The sequence below is a fragment of the Ctenocephalides felis genome, unplaced genomic scaffold, assembly GCF_003426905.1.
Source record: "Ctenocephalides felis isolate EL2017-DRISC unplaced genomic scaffold, ASM342690v1 CF-g0.4_SCAFFOLD_01886, whole genome shotgun sequence".
Classification (NCBI taxonomy): Eukaryota; Metazoa; Arthropoda; class Insecta; order Siphonaptera; family Pulicidae; genus Ctenocephalides; species Ctenocephalides felis.
Genome location: NW_020538040.1, coordinates 67,544,066 through 67,570,804, shown reverse-complemented (window position 1 = coordinate 67,570,804; position 26,739 = coordinate 67,544,066). Strand labels below are relative to the sequence as shown.

General features: G+C 31.1%; 1 protein-coding gene across 3 annotated transcripts in view; it reads right to left on the bottom strand.

Annotated features, from left to right (window-relative positions):
- Positions 1–518: 518 nt before the first annotated feature.
- LOC113378152 (mushroom body large-type Kenyon cell-specific protein 1-like) overlaps positions 519–26,739 on the bottom strand; it is a 135,289-nt gene continuing 109,068 nt past the window's right edge. For all 3 annotated transcript variants that reach the window (XM_026618675.1, XM_026618676.1, XM_026618677.1), the window contains one exon: positions 519–2,689. In XM_026618675.1, the coding sequence (XP_026474460.1) occupies positions 619–2,689 (2,071 nt within the window). In that variant the 3' untranslated portion in view covers positions 519–618. The remainder of the gene's footprint in view (positions 2,690–26,739) is intronic.

The window sequence follows — 26,739 nt, the reverse complement described above, 5'->3', positions numbered from 1 at the left end:
ACCGATAATCGAAATATCGTATACTTTAAAATGAGATTTGAAGATCTAATGAAAATAACATTGCGGTACTCATCGACGGTATGTTTTAGTAATAATAATTTTTAAAATTTGTCATAGGCTATATATGAACTATAATTTTCTTATTTCATTACACTAATTTAATTTTTGAGGTATACGTGACGTTCAAGACACACAGATATATATTTAATTTTTATATAATATAATTTTAATATAATAATTTTATATGATGTGACATTGATTTTAGATATTTCGAACAACATGTAGTAAACGATTAAATTTTGATATACGCCAAACATATATTTTATATTTATGGGATTGATTGAATATATTTTTCGAGCGAACACTAAAAATCTTAAAAATATTTTTTCCTCAAATATGTATTTTTCACGATACTACTAGAAAATCAACAAAACCTAAATGTATCCAAATTCCAAAGGTACAACATTTACTTAGAGCCTTTTATGCACTTATGCACCTATCTAATAATGTGTATATCAAAGTTCAAAATAAAAATAAATATTTTATTTAATAAAGTCATCGGATCGCGCACTCACTGTTTATATTTACGTTCAGTCACACGCGTCCCATGGGCCATTTCTACGTATCTTCCGCTGATCCATTCTGCTCGGTGCGTTCGGGTGGTTCTTGTTTGAAGGATGTAGCTCTCTCGGACATGAAGTCCATCACCTTGAAGTCTTTGGGACCTGACCGCGTCGGCGGCCGTTCGGGGAACGAAAGTGACGCTCGTTTCGCGTCACTGGCGAATCCCAGAGGACTCGACGGACGCTCGTGCGTCGGGCGGCTGTTGCGCACCAGCTGATCCAGCAACGCGGTGCCCGTCGCCGGCTCACTCTTGACGCGGTGATTCGGTAAACCCATCTCAAGGCTCGACCGAATGATGCCGTCCAGAAAACTGCCATTTGCGCCTGTGCCATCATACAGCGATTCAGCTATCTCCCTTTGGATTTTACTTGAAGCCCCCTTGCCCGCACTGCACCCGGCTGCTTGCTGACGCATCATTTGAGCTGCAAAGTACTCGGAATTTGCTTGCGGAAAACCTGCACCTGGCGGCCGGGCAAAATCCATTGGCACGCCATGGAATTGTGTGGGATGCGGCCAAAAGGGAAAGCTTTGGGGATATCCTAGTTGAACAAGGCCCGCTGGATCAATTAAGGGTGAAATTTTCAAACCATTTGCGGCTGGCGATGGAAATACTTTGCCCGTTGGTTTTGGAATGGTTTTGTTTTTATCTAAACGCAACGCATTGTTAGCTGACATCGCGTCTACTTTAGAATTTTTATCGTCTGTGGGCTGAGGCTTTGGTTCACGCTTTCTAGGACGCATTAAGTGTCTCTCTTTAACTTTATATTCTAATGTTGAATGTGGTACACCATAATAACTACCGGCCCTATGCACCGACATTTCACCTCTCTGTACTGCTTTCACTGCTTCCACTAGACTATCCCTATCGTAATTTCTGTATTTGCCGCGCTTTGGTCGTGTGCCCTTACCGCCTGTTCCGCCCGTACTATTACTGGCTTGTTGATTAGCGTTAACAGAAAAGTTATGACCACCTAAATTCTTGATTACTGATATGCCTTGACCTTGTTGAACTGGTGGAGTAATTCTTTCACGCTTAAGTGATAAGGAATTAAGGTTTTCAATACCATCGACAGCCAGTGATGTAGCAGGTAATTTGTCTGATGGAGCGGTTTCATGATTTGGTGGGCATTGTTGGAATTTTTCACTAATGCTTTTCGCAATTACGTCACGTAAACATACTACTTGTGGTGAAGTTGAATCAGTCGTATTGGATGAATGGGCCGAATTATCCAAGCCAGCCGAAGCTATGCTGAACAATTGTTGGAATGCATCACCGCCATTTCTTTGCGAGTTATTGGATGTTGGCGTTGAATTGGGCGTACTGCCCCCTACTGGTTTGAAGGACGGAATCTTCAGTATCACATTTGCTGCAGAATCATCGGCGTCTGCATTTCTTTCATTCGTAGCTTGCGTCAGATCTGAGCGAACTATAACACCGCAATTGCGTTGCAACCGTTTCGCTAGTTCCTCATCACTGACGGATTTTCCATTATTCAATTCGGCGTCTTTCGTTTTACGTTCGTCTGTCGCAGCCGTTTCGGCAACCCTCGGTCCCGGCAAAACTCCCGCGGCAATCAAACTCTGCAGATATGGAGCTATCGCACGCCTGTCCATGCCGCCCCAGACATCAGGTTCATAGTATTTATTACCCGTTGCACCTTTTTGCAAAAGGGAACGTAAGCCCTCATTGGTAAAAGCGGGTGAACTGTCTAATTGAGAAAACCTCAGTATGTCATCCATTGATAACAAAGGGCGTTGCAATTCTTTGATAACTTCACGTTCCTCTTCTGCTCCAGATAATTCTTTGTCTTCATCATCTTCTTCATCTTCCAACTTATCAGCAGCGGCTAGATTGATGAGTCCAGATGGTAGCAAATGTGATTCCCGCTCGCGTTCCATTGCCAATTTATAAACTTTGTTACGCAAGGTGGATCTCGGTATACCATAAATAACGGCAGCTCGTCGAGTGCCTAATTTACCTGATTGAATATCACGTAAAGCAGCCTGTAGTTCATCTTCGGTGTAAGTGCGTCGGCCTGCCACAGTTGACACCCGAGGTTTGGCCCTGCAGGAAAAATATAATGTATTAATGAAATTTTTAAATACAAAATTAAAAATTGGAGAATCATTCAGACATGTAATTCAATATTTTATTTACACTTTGCTCATTAGTTTACAATTATTTACCAGAACTAATGTAGTTCATAGTTGGATATCGTTTTAAAGGAAATGAGTTAAGAATACGAATTCCACAAAACAAAACTTTTTTACGAGAAATTGAAACTAAACAACGGCCCGCAAAAGTTTTAAAAACCAACCTGCTGACTTTTAGCAGTCATGCTTTGTACTGATTATTTATAATTCGTAGTGCAAGTCTTTATTCGATCGTGTCACTGGTGTGCGTGTTTCTTATGTGCGTGAAAGTATGTGTGCGGTGTAAATCGCATCGGGCGAGATGCATTGTCTTGCGCTTGTACTAGTTTTATTCTCCGGAAATCAAACATAGACATCCCTTGCCAGCCGCCCGAAGGTGGAGGGATGGCGCGCGAACTACTAGAGAGAGGAGAGAGTTATTGATCGCCTGAAATATAACACAAAAAAAGGGGTCAACGAATTCTCAGATTTCGCGCCGGCTAATGACTGCGTCGCGACGCCTTGAGCTTTCGAGGGGGTCGCGGAAGCTCCCCAAAGGGACAAGGTGGGCGGTGCCATGCGCGGGCGGGTCCGGGCGCTAGGTGGAGCCAATGCCGATATCTGAGGGTGAAATTTACTCTTGTTATGTATGTACGCACAAGAACACAAGAAAGCACACGCATGGACGTGCCGTTGTTTAAAACATACGCGCCTTGGCGGTTGCTCGCCTTATTATACGAGCTTGTATTGCCGCCTTACGAGATGCCTAGTGCGTCGTGCGTCGATGTATTTGTGTTTTCAGTTTTGACTCGCGTGCGTGACGACTGGCCCGCATTTGCATTTCGCTTATCGTTCTTATTTATACCTTACACTATTTTGTTCTAAGCCATATATCCGAATCAGTTGTACAACAATAAACTGAAACGTTAGTATCAAAATAGTTTGAAAAAATGTTAAAACCTTATTAACTTCCCGTACGGTAAGTTATTGTAATCGTCCAAAAAACGAAATTGACATTTTTTGCATATCTTTACGTTTCAAAAAAAATTGTTGTGTGCCTAGCCGTTTTCGAAATACGAACCAAAGAGTTCAGAAAATGGAAATTAATTTTTTGGAGAACCGAGCATCCGATTTAAATGATTCAAAAAACATTCAATTTGTAATGATGAGAAGACCTGATGATTAGATTTTGGCAAAGACAGTCCCAACCGTTTCAGAGATAAAGAGTTAAAAGTGTAAAAAACAGCATTTTTTGAAAGAACAAAGCATCCGATTCGAATGATGCAAAAAACATTTTGCTTGTAAAAAAACATTAGTTATTGATGAAAGCATTTTTTTTAAGTTTCAAACTTTCAATTACCATTTTTTTAAAATACCAAAAATGATTCACATTTTAATTTTAATTCTAGTTAAAATTCTAAAGCTCACTTATATACTTGATATAAATAATTTTAACTTTGCAATTCATTTTATATAATTCTTAGAGATAAGTTTCTGCATTCTAACTTTGTTTTATTTATTTACTTTTCATGTAAACATATGCCAACGTCGTCGTCCAATTTAAAAGCTCTTATATTTTTTCTATAGAATACGAATAATGAATGTTACAGTATTTATAATAATCTATTTGAAAGCATTTAATATTTCTCGAATATTTCATCACGGGAAGTTCTAACAGCTTGCCTTAAGGCACGATGCCATGCACCACTAGTTTATTTAAGATATATTGTTGCATCTATTACGTCCTAAAAACTTAATTAGTATCCTCCAGATTTAATATGTAACATGCAGATTTAATATAGCAATATTTGAATAGTAATATAATTAGTAAAATTTGTTGTAACAATTTAGTCTTCTCATTGAAGCGATACCTATTGATCGGTAGCTTGTGGCGACTGGGTTAAAAATATCAAGGCAAAGTATCGATAACGGGCGGTAAAGAAAGTATCGGCCCAAATTATCGATGCTAAGAAAGTATTGTTACTAAAGTATCGATACTGGTATACTGTAAGAAATACTACAAATTTGAAGCGACAATATTGATATATAAAAGTGTATTTATATTTAATAATGTATATGAAATAGATTTGTTATCTTAACATTTTTGTAGTAATCACAGATAATATTTTTTTTGGTTATTATTTATCAGCATCATTATTATATGAAAAAAAAGGACTTATTATAATAAAATTATTATTATTCAAGTATTTTAAATAATTGTCATTATTTTGTTCAGCGATTATAAAACGTAACTATTTTACGTAAAACTGCATAGACTTAATTAATTGCATATGCTTTTGAATTAAATAAGCAATTATAAAATGTTACTCTTATATGTAAAATAGTAATTTGTAAATATTTGTTAATTTTTTAATTAGAAATATATTTTATTTAACAAAAATACGGAACCCTTATGAATTATCCTCTTATGTATCAATACCGCCGAAAAGTATCGATTTCATAAGTACTTATGCTTGTATTGGCAACAAAATAAAACCAGTGGTGACCCCTTTACTATAATATGATCTAGAGGGCAAATGACTCTGCAGCGCCATAGGTTGCAGGTATTTTTTTGACATTTGACGTAAAGCATGTGAATTGTTAGTACTTACAATGTTTGATGAATTGTTAGTTATTATAGTTATTATTTTGAACAAAAATTAACCCAGTGTGTGTTGGTGTCTTGTTCCAAATGTGTATAAAAGTTTCCGACAACCTCCGATTCAACAATGTATTGAGTTGAGGTCGAGGATGCAACGTGAATTACGGTGAGTTCAAATAAATTATATCATACCAAGGAAGTTTTATAAATGCAAAGCACTTCTGCTAATATATATTTATGATAGATCTGAAAAGTTCCCAAAGAAAAATGCGTTATTTGCGATAAAAAGAGCAAGTAATGAAAATGTAATATTGCAATATACGTTTTTTGCATTTTCAACTGCATGCACTTTTTATCAGATAATGCATAAAAATTGCTCAGTATATTTGATTTGAAAAATGACATGAGCAAACACATTCAGCAAACGCATTGAGCAATAAGCGCCCAGTACTGAATTCGCTCACCTGTGCTTGTCAAACTGCATTTATTTGATAAACTTTTATTTTTGTGTAAAATCCAATTTGTTTTAGTAAACAAGTTTTTTTATACCAGCGCAGAATAATAAATACTACTGAATTTTAGATAAGCAAACAATTCGCAATTTATTTTATTTTTATCATGAAGTAAACCCTATTTTGTGTGAATTAGGTTTTCAGTTTAATTAACTTCCCGTAGGGCAAGTTATAGTAATCGCAAAAAAATCGAAAATGAAAATTTTTATATATCTTTACGTTTCAGAGGTTTCTGAACATTTTGGTATACCTTAGAAAAAATGGATGTATGTGTGTGTGAGTGTGTGTGTGTGTATGTGTGTGTGTGTGTGTATGTATGTATGTATGTGTGTGTATGTATGTGCGGATACAAATTTTCGTCGACGATTTCGGGAACACGGATCAACCGATTTGAATAATTCAAAAAACATTCGATTCGTATTGATAAGAAGACGTGCTGATTAGTTTTTGGCGAAGGCAGGTCTAGCCGTTCCGGAGATACGGGGCAAAAAGTGCCGAAAACGGTAACTCAGTTTTTAAGAGAACGGAGCGTCCGATTTTAATAATTCAAAAAACATTTTACTTGTATTGACAAGATAAAGAATTGATCAAATTTTCATAAAGGCAGGTCTAGCGGTTTCGGAGATCTAATGAAAAAAGTAGAAAAAAATGCCATTTGGCGGTCAAAAATGATCATTAGACATATGCACATCAAATTTTCAGATATTTTATAGAGATTTTAACAATAAGTATAAATTTTATTTTCCTATGGGTTCCGTACCAATGTTTACCCGTTAGACAGCGACGCCGCGCTTACGCGCTTTATGTCTCTATGCAGTTAAAGCAGTACGATTGCTTAGAAAAACAAGTTCAGATCTTCCAAAATATGTCAAAATAAAGAAAGCATTTTTTTTTCAAAAAAAAAATAAAATTTAAAAAAAAAAAAATTTTTTTCAAAAATGTTAATCGTTTTTAAAAAATTAATAATTTTTGGTACGGGAAGTTCCAGCAATTTGCCTTAAGGCACGATGCCCTAATTGCCTTAAGACAGAATTCCACTTACAGCTAGTTATTTTTTTTAACTCGTGAACGTTCTAAAAAATAAGTTATAAATTATAAAAAAAATTATCATAAAAAAATTCTTACAATTTAAGTTATTCACGCGAAATCAAAACATTGCATGAAATAATTTCCTTAAAAATGATGAATCGCTTCTCTTTGCCATTCATTTCATTAGATGAATTAATGTGAATTCTGGATATTTTATAATATGTTGATTAGATATATTTTTTCAAAAGATACATACGTACATTTTTCACATCTTTCGTGAACTATAAAATATGTAGGTAATAGGTAATAAGTAGTGATAAACTTTTTTTTCAACTTTTTACGTAAAACTTCACAGAATCTATTAAAATTTATAAATTTTTACTATATTTTCCATGAAAGTTAAACTTAAGTGCTTAGATATAAATTAAAACTCGAACTGAAATTCTTCCAATTCAAAACTGCTATATATCAAGAAATTTTTATTATCAGGAGGGAGAAAAACAGAAGGGTATTGATGTAAATTAAAGATGCTATTGTTCAGACGATAGAAAAATCGAACATATACAGATATTGGCTTCGTTCTAGCTGTGCAATGAATGCGACACAGGCCGTTGGGGTTACTGGGTCAATTTCAGTTCGGTCTAAATGGAATATCAAAATAACGACCGTTCTATCAATCCAATATGACTTTTGTATATATTTAGTAAAAACTATACAGATGAATTTTGTTCTTGATGTCTTAGTCAATTCATCAGCTATCAAAGAAATACGTCAAACAAATAGAATAATGATACATCTACTTTTATAAATCGAGGTACATTATTTACATATGAGCCGCCATTAATCAGGGGATTGATTTCTAAAAAAAATTGGACCCCTCCATTCTCCTTGGTAACACGTGGTGATATTTAAAATTAATCCCCTCCCCAACATCATGTGCATTTTTAGTACCTATAAAATCGTAAAATTTTTGGAAAAGTTTTTTTCTTACAAATACACGTGATATCTTACTAGACATTCCCCTACCCCATGTTATATTTTCTTATTTTTTGTCAAACCTCTTGCCACACGATAATAATGGGCGCTCCCTAAGTATTCTAATTTTCTTTTAGCAGATTGCTATTTATTTAAATCTTCGCCAAATGAGGTCGATGCACATTTTAAGAATTTTGCCGCTACACAAATTTTCAAATGGAGTTTCTCTGAGAAATATAGCCTGCGTAACTCACAATCAGTTCATAAAGTTTCCGTAAGCAGAGCTGTACTGGAAACTGAAAAAGGTACTCGGATTGAAATGATATTATAATGGTCTTAATGGAATAAAAATAGTTCAAAGGAATATATATATATATATATATAAATATATATATATATATATATATATATATATAATATATTAGGTTGTCAACTAAGTAAATGCGGCCCTCACTCATAGATAGATCAATAAAATTTTTAGGTTTGCTGACGTAGTCCAAATAATTTGTTGAAAGATGTAAAGTCAAATTGAATTTTTTGTCAAATTTTGATTTTTCATGTCTGCGAAGGTAAAATTGGAGATTTTAAGTTTACAAAAGTTATGACTTGTTTATTGTGACGAAGCCTTAAAAAACGGCAGTGTCAAAATTGGTTTCCCAAGTTTCATTCTTTCAGAGAAACCCACTTCGAGCAGCCTGTTGTCAAGCAGCAGTGACAACGATTTTGGGAAATATAGATAGCAATACTTTTCCAAGTAAAAATAGCCCTTGCCGGTGTTGCTGCACCAATAAAAAGTCAGCCCTATGAGATCAATTCAAATATGAATGGATTAACCATTGGATTTCCATCTAAAATACTAGACAAGGAAAAGTTTCAGCCCAACAGCTCATAAAAAGTTTCATTCTGGTGATTTTTTTTAGTTAAGGGTGATGAAAAACGGTTTTTGTTTAGTTTAAGTTGGTTACAAAGGAATTGGCTACTAATCAAACGATCAATTCTGATATCTACATTGAACAACAAGCGAAATTAAACAAGGCAGTTGAAAAAAAGCGTCTGAATTGACAAATTGCATCTGTGATCATTCTATTATTGACATCACAAATCTTTGACCTCCCGACAAAAATTATTGTGGCTTGGTTGAATGTTTCGCAACATCCACCATTTGACCTTGCACCTTCTGATTACTTTCTGATGGTGTCAAATTGTACCAGTTTCAGTTTTTTGCTAATAAAAATCAAAAGTTTCATGAAAGTGGAATAATGCTGCTGCTTGCAAGACAGCAAAAAGTCATTGATCAAAATGGTCAATGCATTGCAGAATACAGTTATTAAGTTCCATGAAAATAATGCTTTTGATTAATTCTCAAACAAGAATTCACACTTATTTAGTTGCCAACCTGAGACATTTATATATACTGTGCTGAGTTGTAACTGACTGCAAGACTGTATTTGGTACGATTTTGTATAAAAACTGGAACGTAAAATAGCCTTGCCATATCCTAGGTCTATTTTACGGCAGAATCAGCCCCATAATCTGGCATGTGTATATAAACACAAAACACACTCTAAATTTTAGAGTGCTTAGAGTCTAAAAGATAAAATAGTTGATAACATACCTTACATTAATGCACTTTTAATAGCTAGTTTCTAGAGTTATTCATAGGTTGCGCAAATAACTTTCGGGCTGTTGAACGAAAACCGTATAACAGGAAGTTCGTGTTATCGGATAGATGTCGCATTTTAAGCTCCGCGTAGTATGGGGACCGCGTTTCCAGAGTGCCGTATTAACGGAGGTATACCGACTATATAAAGAAAAATAGTGACGTGTCAAATATAAGATTTTTTGTAAGACAAATAAGCTCAACAGTGTTTCAGTCCCATCAGTAGTCACTGGCAAACCAGAATTAGATCACTGCTGTCAGTCGTGAATCAGCTGACTGCATCGCTTGCCCGTGCCACGCACGGTTACGACGATTGCCTAAAAACCGAAAGTCGAAAACCACATAAAGAACTGACGAAAAAAATCCATAAAAGAATAGTTTGGAACGTCCAATGGCGTGGCTCGGTCACGCAATGGCGTCCACGTTTCGCCGAAACGATCGTCGGAAGGCCGTGTTATGATAATCATTCCGATGACGACTCGGTGTGTTTAGTTGCTCCGCTCCGCTCGTCCCACGAAACTTTTTTTCTATGTGCGCAGTGATTAGAGCTGAGCTCTGACGCTCTGAGTCACGGGCGTCGGGCGTCGGGCGACGTGGCCCGCGTGAGGGATCGCGATTCGACATTTTGGGCCGGGCCGGCGACGAGATAAACACGAGTCGAAAATGGAAGGCATGCTTCTGTCTCTGTCGTTATTTTAAAAAATATGGCGTGACACAATGTAGTTTTCGATAACGTACTGGTTTCTTAGGATTAGAATCGACACGATTTTAAGCGTTTATTTTTGTAGATAGTGACTCACCAAAAATTTAGTGTGAATTTAAATTAATATATTTATAGGTACGGTATGCACTTTGAAGGCATTTTTCAACTATCAATACCAGTTTTTGACCATTTCAATTAAACTTTTTTTCTTTTTTTTTAATAATTTTATTTGATCATCTCTCTACAGGAGATATAAAATCAATTGCATGGCTTAGAATTGAACAAAGAAAGAAAAAGCTAAGATCTGCATCCAGTTATGCCGTTCTTCACAATATGATATATAGATTGTACAAAACAAAAAGAAAAATAGAAATTAGTACTTATTATTAAACCTAAAACAAGTTGTTGGGGTAGTTCTTTTTCAGTCTTCTGAATTGGATTGATTCTAGCAGCTTTCTTGCAAGGTTATTTGGGTGAAAGGTGTCAATTAAACTAGTTAAATTTTAGTATGAACCGTAATCATCTAATACTGTAACGTATATGCATATAATTGCATATCTTTACGTTTCAGAGGTTTCTAAACATAATAGTATACGTTAAAATAAATTGATGTGTGTGTATGTATGTATGGACACTATTTTTCGTCCACGATTTCGGGCGCACCGATTAACAGATTTGAATGATTCAAAAAGCATTCGATTCCCATCGATAGGGAAACTTGCTCATTTTTGGCAGAGACAGTTCTAGTTTTTTCCTATAATCGAAGAACAATTTCTATTGATCGTTTAACACTTTCGGGACGGAACCGATTTCAAAACAATCTACTTTACCTGCTGTAAACTTGATTCCATTGTGTATGTTATGCAATTTGTTTGATAAAAATGATGAGTTATTGAAGGACATACATTTTTAATATTAATTTATTTTTGATTATTTTATAAAGAATGGTGACGTTCAAAACAATTTTCAAAATGCATAGCTGGTTGATTTTGCCATGTTCTACAATAAAATATTGTTCGCCGCCTTACTCCTAGTGCTTTTCTGTCAGAACAGACAATACAATCCCTTTTTCTTTTAGAATTTAGAATATATCACTGATTAGTCAGTATATTTGGTCATTTTTTTGCTGCCATAATGGTTTTTCTATTATATTGTCTAATAATTCATTCATAAAATATAAAGTAAAATAATCTATTGGATGTCTTATATTGCTTGGCATTTGTAGTCGGGGTGTTTGTTGATGTATGTCAAATTTGATTATTGAAGGAGAATCCGCACATTCGCTAATGTCTTCCCGCTCTTCATTTATTTTGTCGAACTTCTTCTTTTTGTTGGTTGGATAATATCATCATCACATTCATCACTATCATCGGTGCGAATAGTAATTTCGTAAAATTTGTCTGTATGAATGTCTTTTTGAAATTCATCTTCACTACTGCTTAATTCGCAAAATTTACTAGTCGTTTTGCCATATTTAAAAGCGCTCGGTCGTTTTAAATATTAAAAAAAAAGACCATATAGCAAAGAAAAAGGCTAAAAATACTACTAAAATAATTTAAAATCATTTTCAAAATACAATACTGTTTATCACTGCTATATGTAATTTATTCAACTTTTCGATGCAAACTGAGTCATTGTTTATAAAATAGCCGGACAGCCGTCCCCAAAGTGTTAAATTATGAATGAACATTATTTGTTGTTTAATAAAATACAAGTAAATATAGACAGGTTATGTTCAGGTCAGTAGCGGATTCCGCCAATTTCGACAAAAAATTCGGTTTCTAAGTTTTTGCCTATATCCATTCGCTACGAAGTTCATTTTTCAGAAGAGAAATGATAAAAATATATAAATGGGCTGATTCTACCGTAAAATAGACCAATGCTATGGCGAGGCTATGATGCGTTTTCTATAACAAACCTAACCTAGAAAATGCATAAACTTAAAAAAAAACGTCTTAACATTAGTGCATCCTTGTTATGTGGTATAATAAATATACGAGGAAAATTATATTTTATATGTAAAACTCCTGACTGCACAGCAAACACATACCATTTTGATAGTTTTTAGTAACATTTGTACTTAACATTGTGTACTTTGATAGTTTCTGTTTTGTGATGAATATGTTTACAATCGCTGGGCTTAATAACACTGAAATTTGATAGCGGCAATTTAATTATCGCGGCGGAAGATCGCTTCCAGTTTAGAATTCGGCGGAAACTAACTATATTGTGCCTATTAAATGCGAAGGTCATGCTTTCAAGATGCATAATTATCTGTTGTCCCATTGGAATAAAAATACGAAAATTTATTCAGCATAGAATTCAGTATTAAGTTTACCTATACGTTGATATACCCCGGGCGAATATCACATAATCTTAATTAAGGGTAACAATGTTGCTAAGTTACTAGATATGTTCAGAAAGTACTAGAGATTTTCAAATTTTTCGGGTCTGTAGAGGTTTTTTCTTGTTGTGTCGGTATACATGCTCCTAAAGTATGATGAAATTCTATCGTAGTCGCTAAGGTTCACATTTGAAATTTTTATCATACTTTAGGGGCAAATAATTAAGGCTAATAAATACAAATTTTGACAATCCAGACCCGAGAAATTCAAAAAATTTTAGTACTTTTTGAGCACACCTCTTACCACATAATTAATATTTTTTGACGCTTATTTTTTGTATTAATTAATTACAAACAACCAGCCAATCAATTTTAATTGAAAATTAAATAATTATTAAGGTTTCGCAGAAGATACGTGTCTTCGAATTTTTCGAAATTTTTGAAACGTTTCCAATTTTCGAATTCAGTTAAGATTAGTTAAAAAAATGTGGGTGAGTTACTTCTTTTCAGTTTTTAATTACAAAGTGAATTATCGATCATCATGAAAACCATTTTTTAAAACATTGAAATCGGTAAAGTCGTTTTCGAAAATACATTTGTGGAAGGCAAAATTTGTTATAACACTTGCTAACGATGTACCCTGCACATTTTAAAAAAAAATTGCTCAACTTTTAATAACGATTAGAAACAAAAATTAGGTATTTTATATACATTTTTACGTACAATATTAACTGTATTTTTAACAACATGAAAACATATTATTTTTAGTTTTTCATTAAACATCCGTTGGCGTTTTTCTCCACAAGACTTCAATAAAAATATTCAAAAGATCAAAACCATATTGAATAAAAATTATTTATTGCAATATTTCATTTCTATATTTTTAAAATTCTAAGTAGTAACGTTACCAGAGATCAAAACCTCATATTTAAACATATTTTACGATTGAAATCACATTGATGGTATTCGTTAATTGCGTGAACCTTGCACGTAGTTAAATTGATCTTCCCACACCACACTAAACTTTAAACATATTAAACTATGTGTATGAATCAAATACTCTTTATATCACATTTTGTAATATTTTTTTATGATATTAAGAAACAAGTCATATTTTTGCGCTTATCACTTAATCTGTCAGAGATTGTTACATTTACTTGTCAAAAAAAAAATCTTTAAGTGGTTCTCTTGTTTAAAATTTCAAGTATGTAACTCTAAAAGTTCATTTACATAGTTACATAGAAGTTGGACAAATTTAAATTTCATGAAGTAGAGAAAGGTCCACAAAATCATCACTTATTATTTGTATTCTTCATGAGCAACTATTTTAATTATATCGATATGCAAATTAAATATAAAACATTAAGTTTTTTTACACAGCATATTGAAAATTTGGAACTTTCCGTACCAAAAACTATTTTTTTATAAAAAACTTTAAAATTTTTTCAAAACTTTGAAAAAATCAAATTTTTGAGAATTTTTGAAAAAAATTACTATTTGAAAGGTAAAGATAAATAGAAATTTTTATTTTCGATTTTTTGCGATCACTATAACTTACCCTACAGGAAGTGCAAAAATAAAAATATCGTTATATGCCAGAAGTTATCATCCAAATTAAAACTTATATCAATGCCCAACGTCCCAGAGAAATTTGATATATCAAATGCTCGGACTGTGATTTGATATCAGTTATGGTTTTGGAATTTAATCAAATGCCTTCAGCAACGCAATAAAATTACAATAATTCTAAATAATTCAAAACCATGTTGACAGAATATTAATATAATACATTATAAACTTATATATATTTTAACCCTGGCTCTGTAACATTTCGAAGAAAAGTTATTCAAAATGCGATTTGCTAGCGATTGTTTAATTACGTCTGATAATTTGAATCTGCTAATACATATCTCAATATAAATTGACACTTTATATATATATATATATATATATATATATATATATATATATATAATAACTAGTTTAATAAAAACTATTACAATATTCATGAACTATATAATAAAAAGCAAGGTAATATATAAATATTGAATTATTTATTGTTTGTATAGATGGCACATCCATACGTGAAAAACCCGTTCAAAATAATAAAAACTTAAAAATCTATAAAATAATCCAATGCAATTAAAAAATGTTTGCTATGTAAGCGTCACCGCCACAAGTTTAATAAAAATATTTACTGCGTGATAAAATTTATTGTGATGACATGATTATCTTTTAATTCTTATAATAATTTTTTTTTCAAGCCATTCGCCATGAAGTCATTCCAAACACGTAATTAATACGAGCTCATACGATGGCATATATAAGTTATATATATGTTTCTGATTTTTTGACCCAAAACTTCCTCTTTCTCAAAAAATATTTATAAATATTCTCTACGTTTAAGGAATATGAAATATTATAACTTTAAATTTTACAACCACATATTTTACAAAATTTTTACGTTTACATATTTTTAAAAATTAAATTTTACATCCATTAACAATTATAACGGAACATACCTTGAGCAATAATTGTTAACTGTTGTGAATACATATGAGTCTTCATATTTAGATATGTCTCATCAAATATTTCTACACATTAGTCACCAAAATTACTGAATGTTTTTCCAGGCAATTTGTTTTAATTTTTTAAAATGTGGCTGGAATAGCTCACTTATTTTTAGTAGCATGCTCGACTCACACGCCAGGGATACTTGGTTCGAGTCCCTGACACTGACATAGATTTGTCGTTTAATTTGTTGGATTGAAATTAAATAGAATATGAATTGTTGATTTGATATAGAATAGAATTAAAAGTTAGAATGAAGAAGCAAGGTTAGAAGAAAAAGAAGAATGAAGAAGTCGGTTGTAAAGGAAATTGGATAATATAGTATATAATAATAAATAGTATATATAAGAAGAAGTCTATGAAGTGGAAAGTATGAAGAAATGTAGGAATGTCTGATATAAGAAAAAAAAATCTTAAAATAATTTGTATTCATATATAAATATTGATAAAATATCATCGCCTTTATAATAAATATTTAATTTTTTTATCAAATATTTTAAATTTCAATATAAAAAAAAAACTCAGTATGAATACTGAGACATTAAAATAGTTAAAAATTAGAACCGTTAAAAATAAAATTATAACTTTATTAATGCTATATTTTCTCAAAGCCGTGCAATGAATTAAATTAGCAAAATAGGATTAAAGCGACGCAGAGGAAGATAAATTCTTTTCACAAAGCAGTAACGAATTAAACGTCAAATGAAAATAAATGTGTTTTTGTTTACCGAATGCATTTTCAGAGATATATAAAAACTAAACAAACAGATAGCACAGAGCGAATATCAAAATTCATTGAAATCGACGGTATAATATTTAGATTGGGAATTATCTAACTATATAATGCGCAATCACCATGAAACTAATTTAAAACTAATTTGGAATTAAACGACAATTGCACCATTTTTATTGATTGCAAAGTTAAACAGGACACATGTTTTTGGTATGATTTAATTAATTCAGTCATACATAGTTCTCCTAGAAATAAGGTTCGTTTTTGATTTATAAACTTACCGTGGGATAAGTTATAGTAATAGCAAAATAATGAAAATGAAAATGTTTGCATATCTTTACGTTTCAAAGAATATTCTAGCAAACCTTAGAAAAAACTGGATTATGTGTGTGTGGATACAATTTTTCGACGATTTCGAGAGCATGAATTAACCGATTTGAATGATTCCAAAAAACATTCAATTTCTTTTAATGGGAGGACGTGCTCATTTAGCGGGTCCAGCGAAAAAATGGCAATTTAGTTTTTGAGAGAACGGAGCGCTTGATTTGAATGATCCAAAAAGCATCTTACTCTATAGAGCAAATGGATAATTGACCAAATGTATGTAAAAACAGGTCCAGCGGCCTCGTAGATCCAGAAAATAAAGTTAAAAAAGTCATTTGGTGGTCAAAATGATCATTAAAATTTAGATATATGCGCATTCAATTATCAGCTATTTTATTGAAATTGTAATAATAAGTACAAATATTTCGATGAATTCCGTACCAAGATTTATAATATACGCCACGGTGACGCGCTTCAATACTTTGTAGCTAAAACAGCTGCTTTTCAAGTTGTAAAAAAAAAAATCCAAATTTTCTAGAAATTCTAAAAAAATCCTAAGGGGTATTAATAAAAAAGAATGATACCAAAAAACAAGAACAGATTTTAGTTTCATTATCAAGAGAATCGTCTTTGCAGAGGAAGTATCATTATAGTAGTGCTAAAATGATTGTGTAAAAAATAATTATGCACTACTAATATCTACAATATTCTTAATTATTGTAAATTTTGGTATTCATATATTTCAAATTTAGATCACCAATTGATTACAATAATTATTTCGATTAATTCAGTTCATAGTCACAATATTTATACAAGTACTCTATAAGTGAATACATATAAATAACTTAATGCTCTGAATATAGATATCAGACTTTTCAGTTACGCCATGTTAAATATATAATTTATAATCAGTGAATGATTATATATATATATATATATATATATATAAAGATAATAAATAAGTATTTAACTAGAAACTAATTACTATTAATTTAAATGCAATAATTATCTTCCACAATTTCATTTCAGTTACGTACTGGTATTATTGGTATAATTTATTATATTCATGTAATCTTTTTTGTTTCGCTATGAGTTATAATTATTGATTGCAATTTCTTTCAAAGCGATCGTTTTATGAATATGCATTGTTTGTCCTAGGTCAGAGTAGAATTTATGAAAGATTTTTTTAAATGGAAGAGATTGCTTACAATAAACCATAATGAAAAACTTTGAAATATCTTACAATTCTCACAAAAATTTTGGTAAAAATATATTTTTTTTCATTGGATTATCAAATGCCAACTTTTAAAAAACTAATAAATAAATGCCACTTTTTATTAAACAAATATTTATTTTATATTTTTATATAAAACGCCAATAACCAATTAACGCCAATTGTTAACCAATTATTTTTCTGGATTTTATCCGGACCTTGCATTTATAGATATGAAACGAATAATATTTCATCTTGTATCCGAAGATAATAATTTATAAAAAATAAGATTTTAAGTTAAACAAGAAAATGTGAGTTTTATATACTATATTATATTATTAAATTGAAAAAATGTAAAGAAAATGACGGTTACATGTTTAGGTGGGATGAAAGGGGTACGGAGCAATAAAAAATACGAACAGTAAAAAGTATATCTAAAAATCAATATTTGGAACAATCAAACTCCAACGGATTCTTATAATGAAACTACTTCTTCGTGGTCTTTAAAGTTCTAGGATGTTTTAAGTCAATGAACTCTATCATCACGAAAAGTTTTATAAAAATCATAAAAATAACTTGCAACAGAAACGTTCTGTCCAATCTTTACCAAATCAGCACAAATCCCAAATTGTGATTTTTGAATTTTTGAAGCGGTTCAGCGTTTTTGATAAACGTATACAAAAGATTTAATGTTGGCTCACATATACACATACACATACCAAGTTGGATTTTCTGGTGGAAACATAAAATTCTCCTTCGGGAAGTCAAAAGTAAGGCAAGTGCCAAAGTGCTATAAATGGAAAGTTAGATGAAATAAAACAAGATAAAAAGAAATCTAAATAAAAATATTTCCAAATTGATAAAAAGATTGTAGATAATTATAATAATTAATTTTTTAATTCTTAAACAAAGACAATGTATTCTTGTCACTGTTTTAAAAGGTCATTTACCATATAAGATAATCATACCATATAAATTAAATTCAAATAATTTGTATATCTTCTTCTGCGCACTGATGTCATTTCACGAGCAACGAAATCATGTGACATAAAAATATATTTGTTCAGGCGAGGGCAATAACTTTTGTGGGCAAACAAATCAACAATTATTTCATTTCCGTGTGACAAAATATATTAAAGAGAAGAGATAAGGTTTCGCAATTTGATTACGTTTCGCAAATAAAATAAAATGTATGTTTTTTTTTCCGCAAGACATCATAATCTCGTGCAAACAGTGCGATGTGTAAATTCATGAGGCATTTATATTTGACTAATGTGCAGTTTGATAAATGCATCTATTGTCAAATTATCGCGAATACTTAAAATAAATAAAGACAAACGACTAATACGACGAACTCGATCTCCTCGCACGCACGTCGAACTTATCTCGGGTTCAACGTACGATAAAAAAAAACTCCAGACGAATTCTTGTATTAATAAGGTCGATATGTGTGTGCAATATTTATGCATCGCTCGAGCGACATGCAACTAAACGCATATATTTGTTAATTGTTTGTTTGCGACGCGAAAACGATCGCTGGCCAATTTCACATCCATTCCATCATATCATTTCCACGCAAAAATTAAATAGAACACTTTTCTTTTTATTTGATTGATCCATCAACTCATCGACCTTAATGGCGTTCAATCAATTATTGTAGAGTACAAACAAATAAATCTAAGAACTCCAAATCTAAGACAAATTGCTGGAACGTCTCGTACCGGAAAATATTTTTTTAAAGCTTTAAAATTTTTGGAAAACTTTGAAAAATTTAGTTTTTTGAAATTCTTGAAAAAATCTTAACTTTTGAAAAACTGATTTTTTTATATTCTGATTTTTTTTGAAATTTTTGAACTTTTGTTCAAAACAATCACGCTGCGTAGCTGATTTAGAAACAATACATCGAAGCGCCTAAGCGCCGCTTTGCAGTTTAACGGATAAACATTGGTCCGAAACCCATAGAAGTGTAAACAAAATTCGTACTTATTATTACAATTTCTGTAAAATATCTGATAATTTAGAGTGCATATTATGTCTAATGATCATTTTTGACAGTCAAATGGCAAATCTTTCTACCTTATTTATATTAACCGTTAAAAGTGCCTTTTCAAAAATTTAATCAGTTCTTAGTTTCGTTAATACAAGCAAAATATTTTTTGAATCATTCAAATTGGACACACCATTCTTTCAAAAACTGAATGGCTATTTTATGCGTTTTTGTCCCCTTGAAAATGGCTAAACCTGCTTAAGCCAAAAACTAATCCGCACGTCTCCCCATCAATAGGAATCCAATGCTTTTTTAATCATTTAAGTAGGTTGATTCGTAGGCCCAGAATAGTGGACGAAAAATTGTATCGAAACAAAACACATACACACACATGATTTTTTTCTAAGGTATGCCAAAATGTTCAGAAACCTTTGAAACGTAAAGATATATAGTTATTATTTTTTTAATTTGTTTGCGATTACTATAACTTCTTCTATGGATCTTACTAATAGTAGACTCAGAATAGATCATTAGGTTTTTTTTAAATTTCCAGTGATTAATTACATCTAACAACTTTTTTGATAGGCTCTTAAGATGCTAAATAAACCTATTTTATTAATTCTAACTTCGAATCCTCTATTTGAGTTTCAAATTTAAACCTTCAAATAAACTTAGGAAAATACTTTTGAAATCATTACTAATAGATCTATAAATAGTTTTATTCGACAAGAGTACCAATTTTTCAAGCTTGAACATTTTCGCATATCTGCGTGCTTTCACTATTACTTTGTGATATTTTTAGTTTATTGCCTTGTGCTTTGTAACAAATTGTTCGAACTTTATAAATAACGGATTTATAAATAATAGCTATATATATATTTTATTTTCATTTCACAATCTGAATTTCATGAAGGCGGACCATGATAGAGATATTTAGTAATTGTTTTGTTAGTTTTATTATTACTATAAGCCAACCAAATGTCTGTCGTTCATAGTTATAATTGTATTTTTACAGATTTCAAATTAGTATTTTGGACATAACTGTATGTTTTTAGATTTATAGTTAAGGTTGTTTTTATTAAAGCATCAATGGCCAAAAAAGCTATTCTTTATTGCCAAAAAACCATTTTTTTATCCACAAGTCGATTTTTTTCTTTTTACAGCACTATATATTATTACAATTATAATAATATTACTAAAAATTAGATCATTATTAGAGTATTTCTATCGCTATAAATTAATAATCAAATATAGAAACCCAATATGTCACGAATATCAATACCATTAAAAATGATCGAGATTTGAATGGTGTTATTAACCTTTAAAAAGTTCCCAGTAATAAGATAAAACATCTTATAATACAAATGCCTCATTTCATAAATTTAAACAAAAAATTGATAACTTGATTTGGACAATTTACTGAAGTATGAATGATCTTTTTTAATTTGATGACATTTTTTATTCCATTTTAACATTCTCAAAAATGTATAAAATATTTTGAATTTGTATAAAAATTTTGAAAGATTAAAAACAATCGAAATACTTACAAAATTTATAAAAAATGTTCAAATGTTATTATAAAATGTGGAAATTTTTGGAATTCTTAAATGAATTCTTAAATAGAATTTTGTAAAATCTCGTATTGTACAGAAATATTTAGCATTTATTTTTCCAGCAAACCCAACGGTCTAATTATCTATATTTAGTATATTTTTCAAAATTATATTTAAATATGGTCAATAATTATTTTATAGACCACAATGTATATATACAATAGTATAGCACATATACTTCATTCACACTTACAAAATGTTGTAATTCATTAGTTATTATGAATATTTTTATTTAAATTATTCATTTATTTTTTAGTGAAATGTGTTATTGATAGTGACTTAAATAGTGCATATTCTCGACCAAAATGAACAGATCAGTTTCTTATATTTTGGTATTGATTTCAAGGTGATCAACACGCCCATTAGTGCAAGAATATATTTAGGACAGTCGATAGAGTGAGTACATTAAACGATAGTAATACTTCTATGAAAAACATTTATAAACATATTTTTTTATATAATGATAGTTTAAAATTTTGTCTTTGACAAAAATTACAAAATCACAAAAATTCTGCTCTGAATGCAACATCCGAAAATAAATCCTAATATGTTTTAATATAAGTTGCTAATAGGATTTCAATGTGTTCTTTGAATTAGATATTTTTAGATTTAAAGTGGAGTTGTGTTTATTCAGTTCGTAATTCTAAATTTAATTCGTTATTCTAAAATCATTATTTTTTATAATTTACTAAAGGTTTTAAGGAATTAAAAGTTGAGTTATTAAATAATCAATAGTTTACCTGATTTACATAAAATAAAGTATACTAAAACTTTGTGAAAATATTCTGGATATTTATTAGTTGCTCTTATAAAATAGGATAATGCATCAAATTAGTATAATGGACTGTGTATTCATGTATAGTGTATTGTACTTAAGTTGGTGATCGCTAATTTTGCAAGTTTATCAAAGTTAGAAACTCGTCCAATATGCACAATTACTTGTATAATTACGTAAAATGCGTCATCCTCGTAGTGGATATGAGTATCCTCGTAAGTGGATGTGTAGGATGAAAAGATTTGAAATTTATTTCAAATCCTCCTACTCACATGATTTAGCAATCAGTAGTTCATGTTTAATAGGTTTAAAGACACACAGATTTATTGGTATTACAATTCTCAATAAGCAATAAGGAAAGTGATATGGTTATTGTGACATCACGAGATTATATACTTGACTTTTAATTTCTAGTAGATACTAGAAAATAGACCAATAATAAAAAATTTGAATTTTATGTGATATTAACGATTTGCTATAGAGTAGGGCGGGGCACAAAAGTCCAATTTGACTTTGAGCAATTATATTGTGAAAACCAAACCAATTTTATCATAACAAATAGCACATATCAAACAAACAACTATCTATGAAACCCTCATTGTATAAATGTGTTTTTTCGCAGTTTTTCAAAAATTTGTCACCTGGTCCTTTTTACCTTATATGCAGGATAAAATAGGACGGCCAAACAGGTTCAATGTCTAATTCTCAATTTTAAAGGGATTTTGAGAAATAATAGGTACATTATTCAACCAATGCAAAATATAAATTATTCAGTTATCATCTCTAAAATGGGTACATTTTAGAGATAACACTGTATATAACCTTGATATGGTATTTCGTCAGAAATATTCATCCACAGAAGTGGAGTAACTATTAATTTAATTATTCTCTTGTAAATTCTTTTGATTTAATATTTTTTATAGTTTTTTTTTTATTACATTTTTTCCAGTATTTTTTACCCCACCCATATTTAAGTTTTTATAGAAATTATATTAAAAAAAACTGTTGTAAGTAACTTAAAAATAGCAAGCCATCTTATTAAACAATTAAAAAACTTAAGGTTAAAACCTAAAAAACTAACGAAGCAACAAAATACTTTCGTTATGATTATTGATACTTGGTCGTTTATCTCCTTATAACGACGTCGTAAGAATTGAGATGATGGCTGGTTTACATATCTTTTGTCTTCTGCTTTAAAATAGTATCGTTAAAAATTATATACTTTACTTGTTTTCGAGATAATAGCGGTGGAGCATTTTCACCCACAGACCTTTAAGCGCTGCTTCGCCATTTATTCAGATTTTTGTTTATATATTTTTTTAAAAGCAATTAGTACCTTATGTCCTATGAGCTGTTGGGCTGAAACTTGTCCTTACTTCGTATTTTTTTTAGATGATAACCCAATGGTTAATCCATCCATATTTGATGATTTTGTTATTAGACTTAATCTAATAGGGCTGACTTTTTATTGGAGCAACAATGCCGGGTGAGGGCTATTTTCACTTGGAAACATATTGTTATCTATATTTCCAAGTGAAAATCATTGTCAGTGCTGCCTGACAACAGGCTGCTCGAAGTGGGTATCGAACCCGGGACCTCTGATTCAGGTTCCGTCGCTCATAACCGCTTCAGAAATTAAAGTGAACAATTTGATCGTTTAAATTTTATAAATGAAACATGCGAATTTTGTTATAAATAATATTTTTACTTACAGTGTAGTCTATGGGAGTGCAATACTTTTCAATATATTATTATTTCTTGTGTATGATAATCATTATATTATAATTTTGAACATAATCATAACGCACCTTAAGCGAATTTTTGCGTTTTGAGCTATTATATACGTTAGTCATTTTTTATAAATTTATTTTCTTGAATAATCTATTCATCTAATACGGGTTGACTAGAAAAATATTTGTCTTGGTTATCGAGTATTCAGCTTCGCCCGCTCTTTATATTACTTAAATTTTTAATGATTGGCACGAAAGTCCGTTTCGGTTACCGGCCGCAGCTCTAACTTTTCTAATGCAAGTCGAGTTTAAAAAGTTCGGTGCTATATGGCTTCGCAATAAGAAACGCGGTCTCTAAGGTAATAATTTCTCGTCTTGGAATTTGTCGAACAAAATCACAAGCAGGTTAGCACTTTCAAATTGTTTAGCCGTTTTGTGGGTCAAACGAGTACGAATCCGTCGGCCTGCGCAGCAAGAAACAAGCGGTTTTATCTCACTAGGAGAGACGAGAAGACGCCCTCGGGTGCGATTGTCGCTATAGATCAACTTAACAAGAAGTAAGGTGTGCCTTCGCACTCACTACACAATGTTTCCGAGCGTAATCCACACCGATGATAATCAAATGGTCGCAGTCGACTCTTCTACATCCAGGTGAAACATGTTGAACCGCTGGACACAGGTGACCAGGTGACTACTACTTGGCACGATGGGATTTGATCACTCTTACAACTCTACATGATCTTTTAGACGTATTATGTAATGCTGTACAGTTTTTTTTAAAAATATTCCAACTTGTATCTCTAATTTTTTGATCGTGCTTCAAATATAAATTTTATAATACTACAATTTGTAATATAGGTAGAAGCTGGCAGTATTTCTTCTGGATTTTCATTATGTTGAATGTGTCTTTAACACTAAACCTACCAACGGCGGTCAAATTGACCGATTCAAACTTCGTGTATACCTTAGGTATTTCTAAACGTTAAAATTCGATCGGTCAATTTGACCGGTGAAAAATAATGTTATTTGGGTAGTTGTTGTCGTTGAGATGTAGGTGCAGATTTATACAAAATATACCAAATGAGCCAGACAAATTTAGAATAAAGTTCTGGATGATGTGTAAAGACTATAGTAAATATATAATAAATGTGTTTCTCTATTTGGGAAATAAAAAGAGGAGAGATTCATCAGTTCTTCAATCGGATAGTTCGTTGTTCTAAAACTGATAAAATCATTCACAGATTTTGAAGGAATTTGTATAAATCAAATTTCACTATTCTCACGGTGTATAAAAGTAAACTGAAATAATGCTTGCACCAAGTTTCAAACATTACTCAATAGAAATAGGAGAAAATAACAAAAGTGTACCAAAAACTATTAGATTTTGTATTAGTACATTGTTTGGTGAAAATGTGACAGGCTAAAAAATGTAGCATGAAGTCAAAAAATTGTAGGTGACAACTTTAGGTATATTTCGACATTTTGGACATAGCCGGATAAATACGTAAATTGTGTATAGAGTAAAACCATTTTCAGGCAATATTTTTCATTTTAGTAAATTATTTAATTTGGCGATGCGTATTCAAAATCTTCAGAAAATCAAGTTTGTATCAACACTGTCCACAAGATTGGCTTTGTGCGGACGAAAAGCTTATTAAATAAAATTTTGTGAAAGTTACGAAACAACTAATATATTTGCTAATAAATATGTACACCTATTTTCCCCTTTAGCACGAAAGCTAGGTTCTATAAAAACCGTAACTGAGAAAATTCACTCTTATATGAAAAAAACGTACTAAACAAAAATCACTATAGAAAAGCTTTTTTTGTCAGTTTGCGTCAAATGTACATTGCGGACTAAAATAATTGGTAAATAATGTGAAAAAGCCGAATAAATTATGTACGCATATGGTATTCTGTATAAATATTTAAATTAATTTGTTTTTTTTTTAGAATTTCTTTTAGAAATTATATAAAAATAAATTTAAATAAAACTTCATAAAAATTTATTTACTTTTTGTACATCAAACAATCAATATCATTATCTGAATGACATAATAAAATATATGACTTTTTTTATTGTAAGCTAATTTGACAAAAGTGCTAGACATACATGAATTGTCGGTAGGTTTAGTGTAAAATTCGATTTTGTTGGTAGATTATCTCTTTACAAAATAAAAACTCACAACTCTTACACACTGAATTGCATTTTTACCAAATATATGCAAACATTCAATTATGCTGTGCATGGTTAAGAATATAATGACAAATTGACAACTTGATTGGACAATGAGACGGTCGTATATAAACTTCAAGGTTCATTCAATAGTATGAACATACGATATATTACCAGAAGTGTCAAACCTTTTACTGTATAAGCACAGATATTACTTCAAAGGTTTAAATCAAAACTGCATCAATTCACGAAAACTTCCAGGTGCCCATCATAGCAATATAAAAATGCTGTTAAAACCGATCAAAGTTTTTCGATCAAATCATAACAATTAATATATAATTATGACAATAAATTTGAGGATTTCATTAATGACATTTACGAAAGATATTTTCTTTTATCCCAGTATGGACACAATATTTTTACCTATATATACCTTGCAGCATATTTATACTGTGCGAGTCATCGCCCACAAAACTTGCGGTAAGTTTAGTGATTGTTTAGCAAATTGCAAAATCTGCGCTCGTGCGTTCGATATTGTTTATTATAAAAAAAATTATTCGGGAGTGGCCTGTGTGTATCACCAGATGAAGGCGTCTAATACGGTGCGAAACGCAGAATAACTATACCTTAGTTATTAACTATGCCTCATATTGAGAAATATTGAAAGAAAATATTTGTTATTATATAATGGTATATGTTCGACATTATTGCTAGTTTTTTTAAATCATTAATAAGGATTAAAAAGAATATTTTAGCGATCCCAATACATGTCGAAAATGGTTTCATCTATTCATACGGTTCGAAAAATTCACTCTCATATGGAAAAACCGTGCTGAATGAAAATCACTATGAAGAGCAATTTTTATCAATTTTTAATATTGTGGATAATAAACCCATTGAACAAAAAATAAATATTAATATATTTTATATCAAACCAATTTAGTAAATTATAAGAATATTAATTTATTTCAATAATAAAACTAATATAAAAATATATATTTTAAATATTGCATTTTTAAAGAAAAAAATACGCCC